Source organism: Limulus polyphemus, unplaced genomic scaffold, assembly GCF_000517525.1.
Source record: "Limulus polyphemus unplaced genomic scaffold, Limulus_polyphemus-2.1.2 Scaffold7146, whole genome shotgun sequence".
Lineage (NCBI taxonomy): Eukaryota > Metazoa > Arthropoda > Merostomata > Xiphosura > Limulidae > Limulus > Limulus polyphemus.
This window is the reverse complement of record NW_013672756.1, coordinates 11092-19686: the sequence shown is the minus strand read 5'-3', so window position 1 is coordinate 19686 and position 8595 is coordinate 11092. Positions and strand designations below refer to the sequence as shown.

General features: G+C 33.6%; 1 protein-coding gene across 1 annotated transcript in view; it reads right to left on the bottom strand.

Moving 5' to 3' along the window:
• Positions 1 to 8595, bottom strand: part of LOC106474384 (dynamin-1-like) — a 35482-nt gene that overhangs the window by 21344 nt on the left and 5543 nt on the right. The window contains exons 5-11 of the mRNA XM_022402690.1: positions 8214 to 8363; positions 5452 to 5655; positions 3731 to 3829; positions 3396 to 3504; positions 2011 to 2205; positions 1034 to 1172; positions 689 to 756 (exon numbers count right to left, since the gene is read on the bottom strand). Coding sequence (XP_022258398.1) covers positions 689 to 756; positions 1034 to 1172; positions 2011 to 2205; positions 3396 to 3504; positions 3731 to 3829; positions 5452 to 5655; positions 8214 to 8363 — 964 coding nt within the window. The remainder of the gene's footprint in view (positions 1 to 688; positions 757 to 1033; positions 1173 to 2010; positions 2206 to 3395; positions 3505 to 3730; positions 3830 to 5451; positions 5656 to 8213; positions 8364 to 8595) is intronic.

Here is an 8595-nt window from a genome sequence, read left to right as displayed (position 1 = left end):
AGGTACTATCTGTTCAATACAAACTCTCTATAACATACCTGGTTTCACTCACCTGATACCATGGAGGTACTATCTGTTCAATACAAACTCTCTATAACATACCTGGTTTCACTCACCTGATACCATGGAGGTACTATCTGTTCAATATAAACTCTATATAACATACCTGGTTTCACTCACCTGATACCATGGAGGTACTATCTGTTCAATACAAACTCTATAACATACCTGGTTTCACTCACCTGACACCATGGAGGTACTATCTGTTCAATACAAACTCTATAACATACCTGGTTTCACTCACCTGATACCATGGAAGTACTATCTGTTCAATATAAACTCTCTATAACATACCTGGTTTCACTCAACTGATACCATGGAAGTACTATCTGTTCAATATAAACTCTCTATAACATACCTGGTTTCACTCACCTGATACCATGGAAGTACTATCTGTTCAATATAAACTCTCTATAACATACCTGGTTTCACTCAACTGATACCATGGAGGTACTATCTGTTCAATACAAACTCTCTATAACATACCTGGTTTCACTCACCTGATACCATGGAAGTACTATCTGTTCAATATAAACTCTCTATAACATACCTGGTTTCACTCAACTGATACCATGGAAGTACTATCTGTTCAATACAAACTCTCTATAACATACCTGGTTTCACTCACCTGATACCATGAATATTTCTGATTGCAAATGCAATTTCTCTTCTAAGTTCTTTCTCATCAAACTCCATCTGGAGGAAAATAAATCATTAAAATAAAGTTTAATACATCTACACTATCTTCAGGCAGTCAAATCAGGAGGTTAGGTAGAAACAGGTTACAGCAGCTTGATAAGCTGTCAAAAACGGAAGTTTATGGCCATGAAAAGACACGGACCTATCTGATTAGAGCCACACTTTCTACATTAACAGCTAACAGTTAGAACATGACTGACACAGAGTAACTTTAAACACTTGTGGAAAATTTTAGAAACAAATTGGAAATTATCTTACATTCGTTAATACTAACCTTTACTATTTCAAAAGGAAAACGTTCATGAAACAGTCGATTGATACGAGCACCACCAGAAAGTTCGTTAGTATTTATCGCTGCAGAGCCTGAACCTTCGATGTTCTGTTCAAAGTCTGTCTGAAGCTGCTGGATCATTCTTGGGAGGGGACAAAAGACAATCAATCTTAGAAACTTACATCTAAAATACTAATTTATTGAAGGTTTCTATCAGAATTTACAAGGCTTGAAGTACCGGTGTATGGTTGAGGTCTCAGTAAAAAAATTTTGTTATCTGCAAGTAGCTTTATCTTATTGATTAGATCAAAAAGTGGGTTTCTTACATTCAAGATACAAGCTTTCTTGGCTGAAACAACTAATTACCTTGTTAAGTATAATTTTTAAAGGGTGTCAAATATTTTCATTTGAAAAAATTAGAACAACAGGAATTTAGTCCTCCTACTTAAAATACAAGTGAAAAACAACAAATCAAGTACGAAACAAAATAATGAAATCAAAAGAATTTCTTGTTAGTTATGATAATAAATAAGTAACTTATCATTTAAGGTAATCATTTACTGTAACATGCCTTATGTACATTTCCAGTTGATGTCACTGAATCTTAGTTATACTTGCTCAAAAAGTTAGTTTACGAATACTACAGATGTAGTTTCTGGAGCATGAGTGTCTACTGAACCAGCTCAGCAAAAGACAAATGAAGCTGGCTTTGATTTCCACATAAATATAAAAGTTTCTATCCTACCCAAACACACATTGTCTTCCTTGAGAATTCTTCAATAATTATTCATGGGTTAACAAGACTAAAAATGATGACCATCATAAAGGTATTATAATTTACATTTGAAAATAATCGGTTTTCATAAATTTCCTGAAAATGCAGAAAACAAACTAGTTTGAGTATATCTCCAAATGAAACTTTTGGTTTAATAATTCACAGTTGTAGTAAAACATAAAGATCATGAAATCTCCAGTCTTACTGCATCATGGCTTTGGTTTTACGAGAAGGGTCATCAGGGCGGAACTGTTTATACTCTTCAACTTCTTTTTCCATAGACAGCAACTGATGTTGTAATTTCTCCCGCAGTGCGGGAAGAGTATCTTTGATATGATTCGTTAGTTGCTGATTAAGTACTCTCTGTAAGTACGGAGTGCCCATTTTGTCAGCCATGTGCCTAGAAATACAAGACAACAGTGTGGTTCAACATCATTTTTTTTATACAATCCTGAATGACTGAGAAATATTGAAAAAACAAAACAAAGTTGACTGTAGTAAAAAAATAAAAGCTCTATAATTATTTTACCTTAGTTAAGCCTAATTGACTTATTGTTTAGTGTTGAAAAAAGTTACACAAGAAATACTTGCACTAGTCATCCCTAAGGTTGAACCGATAGATCAGAGGAAAGGCAGCTACTGAACAGCACCAATTCTTGTTGAACTGAATAGTGGGATCTGACTGTCACTCTTATAATGCACCAATGGCCCCAAGTGCAGAGCATGATCTACTTTTTTATTTTTTTTATTTATTATTATTATTCAATAATAAAACTGAACCATAATCTGACACACTAACCTCTAAGCCTTGCATGCTCGGCTCATTCAAGTTTATAGTAAACTTCTAGTTTAATAATCAATAGCACTAACTCATCAGTTTAGTGTTTCCAATAAAAAAAAACAGTCAGGCATTTGAAGCAAAATCTAGGTCAGTAAAACTAGAAAATAAAACTAATTTTATTGGACCTTATTTATCAATAGTCCAACAATAAACTTATCAAGTTCTGTTTAAGTACCTTAGACATAAGCAGGGGTTGAATAATATCAATACTATGTACTTTGGAAAACAAATATATCAGTATCAACTTTGGTTATTCATCTGTTCTTTCACCACAAGCTGGTGAACCCAGTCTTCTTAAGAGGAATATTTTGAGTAGAAATCCATTAATAATGTAAAGAGGGAAACATAACTTCACAACAAAGGTATTTAAAAGAACTTGTATGAAGGTTAGGAAATCGTTGTTTATTTGATGTTTTGAACTGCTCCATTGATATTACTTCATGTGTCCTTTCACAGGAAAGCATCAGGCTCCAGAGAGTAAAGAGGGCTGATAAGATGTTACGTGATTTGTTAATTCTGTTTGGTTTGTGTCAGCACCTTTAAATTACAGTATTTATGCTACCATGTTTCATTAGGGTTAATGTATTTGCTATCAACTTCACAGAACTCAAAACCTAACCTCAATATGTAAATTATTTGTAAAATCCTGTGCTTCTTATGCTACTCAAACCTCACTCACACAACCCTATCAAACCTTTTACTGAAATGAAAATACCAGAACTTCTAGATCTGTTATATAAAACGTTTACCTGTAACTAGGATGACTTAGAAGAAACTTTCGTTCTCCCTCAATAGCTGCTTTAATATCTTTTCTTCCCTCAATATCCTTCTGACTCCTGTTCACAACACCAACATAACCTGGAGAGAAACATAATTCTTATCAGCTTTACTTGTTATATTTGTTTGCAACACCAAAAATAATCTATAATCATGTTTGCTTCCTATTCAACAACAATCTTAGCTTAGAGAAAAAAGCTTAAAGCTTGCTTTCGATGCACTCAAACTACAGTGGTTTTCTTAACAATGTTTCAAACCACTTGCTCTATGAAACCTACTACGCAGATGAAAAGTATGGAGTTTTTACCTCTACGAAGTGGAAAAGTCCTGTTTTCCAGAATGTCACGAGCATCTGTTCCTTCATCCATCAGGTCAAGTTTCGTGATAACTCCTATAGTTCGCATTCCTTTGAAATCAGAAGAAAATGTTGGACACAATTATCGCAAAAATAGACATTTGATGAAAAATCACGTACGCGCCAAAATTAGTAAAAAACACGTACATGCCGAAATTAGTAAAAATCACGTACACGGCGAAATTAGTAAAAATCACGTACATGCCAAAATTAGTAAAAATCAAGTAAACATATATGCCAAAATTAGTAAAAATCACGTACATGGCGAAATTAGTAAAAAACACGTACACACCGAAATTAGTAAAAATCACGTACACACCGAAATTAGTAAAAATCACGTACACACCGAAATTATTAGAAAACACATACATATATATGGCAAAATTAGTAAAAACTATAAAAGAAACATCACAAATGTTAAAACAAAAAAACATATATATTAAAACTACAAAAGGAATATCACAAATGTTACAGATACTACACACACTGAAGTCACACAAATTTATCACGCAACAGTTATTGAATGTAAGTGAATAAAAAATTACAAACATTTCTGGTAAGATGAAGCGCTTAAAACAATTAACTAGCTAACAATTACACAATGTGGAAACCTCAGTTTTAATTAATTGTTGTTTACCAGAAGAATGTTGAACTTTGTAAAATTATTTGATCAGGTAACTTGTCTTTCTAGCTATTTGTTCCTCTTTTGATTCAATCATTTTAAAGAAATCTAAAAAATTTGCAAAATTAAAAAATTGTTTACTTAAGAACTTTAAAGAACTTGCTAGATTTTATTTTGCATAAGATTATTTTAAATTTATAATGTAAAAAAACAAAAAGGCAATGTGAAGAACATGCGACAGAGCCAAGGTTAAAAGTTTACTGAGGTTTGTTAGCATGTCTGATCCATTGACATGGGATGTTATTTGTTAGAAATTTAATATCAGTAGAAGATTCCACATCAAGCACATGTAACTGGTCTAAATAAAAGAAATACTGGTTTTGAATAAATGAATTATACAGAGTTTATCTTGTAAGAAGTTATTACCTTTATTATTGAAGTATTTTTATTAGTAGTTTTTGATATTTGCAACCTAAATGTTTTTATTGTTCTCAAAACAAGTTGGGAATAAAAAACCTTGGACTGAAAAAAAATGATTTGTTAAGTGAAAATAATATATTCATACTGTTCCACCTTAACTAATGTAAGTTATTAACTACTAAACCATGCAAAGTTTTAGCCCAAGTTTTAAGAACCTTTGTTTTGTTGAGTCTAGTGCCAAGCTACTTGATGGCTACCTGCACTAGCCATCTCTAATTAGAAGTGATAGACTAGATGGAAATAGGCTAATCAACACCATCCTCATTCTGGCTATTATTGTACGGAAGTTAGATCCTAAAGAGGCCTAGCATGACCTGATGGTTAGGGTGCTCGAGTCACTCCGCTGAACATGCTTACCTTTTTAGCCATGGGGGTGTTATAATGTGATAGACAATACCACTATTTGTTGGTTGCAGTTAAAGTTGTTTTTTTTAATGCAAAACTTAATAACTAGTTACTAACTTGCTCTTATATCATATCGAACAAATCAAGGACTGGAAGATATAAACATTGTACTTGGGTAAATAATATATCTAAAGAACTAGTGTAAAGAAAGAACTTGTTTCCATACCTTCTGGATCAACTTCTTTAGCAAGCTTCAGAGCATCAGATGTAGCAACATCTTGGTTGGCAGCAGTGACAGCAAGAATGAGACAGTTTTCCTTGCGAATGAAAGAGAGGATCATTTCTCGAATTTGGTTTTCAATGTCGGCAGGTTGATCACCCACTGGTACTCTCGTCATACCCGGCAAGTCAACAAGAGTCAAGTTTAAAACTAGAAAAGAACGTATAAATAAAATTGGATTACTTGTTTCACAGATAAACTAAAAACTGTATCACTAACTTCAGAAAAAGATTTCCTATAGCTAGCTCTCATGTTGTGTAGCTCAAGAAAGGAGTATATTAAAAATAGTGAGTGGAAAAAAAAACAATTTAACGAGTCAACATCGCTTAAAACCCATACCAAAAATCGGACTGTGTCCCGGAGTCAACATCGCTTAAAACCCATACCAAAAATCGGACTGTGTCCCGGAGTCAACATCGCTTAAAACCCATACCAAAAATCGGACTGTGTCCCGGAGTCAACATCGCTTAAAACCCATACCAAAAATCAGATTTTTTCCTGGAGTCAACATCGCTTAAAACCCATACCAAAAATTGGATTGTGTCCTAGAGTCAACATCACTTAAAACCCATACCAAAAATCGGATTGTGTCCTGGAGCTAACTTGTTAATCTCTTCTATAAAATTTACACTTTTAGAATTAAAATGAATTTTAAACATGTACTTACCTCTAAACTACTGAAAGCTTTTTTTCCTTTTTAATTACATTTATGCTGTCAACAAAACGTGACTAAAAAATTCTAAATGTCCTTCATACATGTCACCCATAATTCTCTGTTTCTCACTTTCTAAACGACTTATTGCACAGGTCAGGGGAGCTTACACAAGCTCTACTTTCCCATCATAATTCAACTTTTATTGAAAGTTACAGCTGTGATGGAAACCTGGTTGCTGGGAAGTGGGGAGGAAAGTAAGTGCATGTCTGAAATTAAATCTAATTCTAAAAATGTAAAACTCAGATCAGGTGGTCTTAACTCTAAAATGCTATAAGCCAGGATATCCACTTTCAAAATGAGGTGAGCCACAGTAAGAATGAAAATAGCATAGAAAAATTAAAGTTAGAAGTTATAGGACAGGAAATAAAAAATACAATTAGAAGTTATAGGACAGGAAGTAGAGAACACAGTTAGAAGTTACAGGACAGGAATATAAATAATCTAGAGAATAATAAGTATTCAGCTATGAAAAGTTTAGGGTAGAATCTAGAAAAAAAATTCAATGAACTCGACTTGATGGAGTGGAGTAGATTAGCCCTGTAGGAATACTGGGCCTAAAAACACTGAAAAACAATACATTTTTTCCAGCAGGGCGCTTCTTCTCATTTCAATTCATAAACAAAAAAGGGGTGAACAGTGGGTGTGAGCAGGCTAAGTATTGAGTGAACATACTCCAGGTTCTATAACACCACTTCATCCATAGATAAAGTGGGTAAGTCACAGAAAAGAAACCTAAGATGAACCAAGGATGGGGCTCAACAACTTGAGGATAGAGTAATGAAGAAACGAGGACAAAAATAAGAGGGGGGGGGGAAGAGATACAATACACGTGATCCCCAATCTGGTTGGAGTTGAGACATGGGGATCGTTTTTCAGACATCTCTTCTGCACACACCACACTTAGGTGGGAAAATACATGCAAGAACGAAAGTGTGGTAAATGAACCGATAAAACATTTCCTGATTGAAAAAACTAAAAAAAATAAAAAAGCGAGGTGAATTAAGACGTGCAAGTAAGTATCTTTGATATTCACTTTAATCGTTCAAAAACCTTGTCAGTGGAATTTTCTTAAGTTCTTATAAAAAATCCTGATTTCTTTGGCACTACAAAATGATGAGAGTAAAATTTTGTGGAAACATGATCTACTGTTTCGATGGTCCTTTTTTATATAAAACATTCAAAACTTCCTGATCCAATTTGGATTATATAGAAGAAGAAACCGTACTAACTATGAGATTAAGCTCTGTGGAAACATGATCTACTGTTTCAATAGTCCTTTTTTATATAAAACATTCAAAACTTCCTGATCCAATTTGGATTATATAGAAGAAGAAACCGTACTAACTACGAGATTAAGCACAGAGATCTGGGATGCTGGTACCAAAACAGTTTACTACCACAAGGGGGTGAGATATGATTTTACCACATAAAACAAACTATAAAACTATACACAGAGGTCTGGGATACTGGTACCAAAAATGGTTTACAACCACAAAGGGTGAGACATGGTTTTTCATACATAAAGCAAACTACAGAATTATGCCACAGTTCCATAGATACTAACCATGTCCAGTACAGTCCGTGCATGTTTTAGGTTTTATTGAAATCATGGTTACTGTCAGCTTTTAATAAAAGTTAGATTATGTTTAAAAATAACTCTTTCAGTGCCAAGTTTTATATACAAAACACTGGTGAGTCTTAGAGGAGAGGAGGGGAGATGGATGTACATATAATATTAAGAAAAAACATCATGTTACAATACACGACATACTACATAGAAGAAACTTAAGATAACTATAATACTCGTAAAAGTAATCTTACCCTAGTACAACTTCACACAGTACTGTATATTGTGAAACTGGCTATCCTTACCATAAGGATACATGACATACTACATAGAAGAAACTTAAGATAACTATAATACTCGTAAAAGTAATCTTACCCTAGTACAACTTCACACAGTACTGTATATTGTGAAACTGGCTATCCTTACCATAAGGAGAGAAAACTCGCAAGTTGATGGGAGCAGAAGAAATTCCTTTATTGGCTCCCGTGAGTCGATCAGTTTCATCTTCAATTTCTTTTCTGATTGATTCAAAGTCTGTAAATTTCCTCCCTTTGCAGTGTAAAAATTCTCCATATTCTATAAAAATAAAGACATTGGTGTATCTACGTTCATCACCAAGTATTCTCCATATTCTATAAAAATAAAGACATTCGTGTATCTACGTTCATCACCAAGTATTCTCCATATTCTATAAAAATAAAGACATTGTGTATCTACGTTCATCACTAAGTATTCTCCATATTCTATAAAAATAAAGACATTCGTGTATCTACGTTCATCACTAAGTATTCTCCATATTCTATAAAAA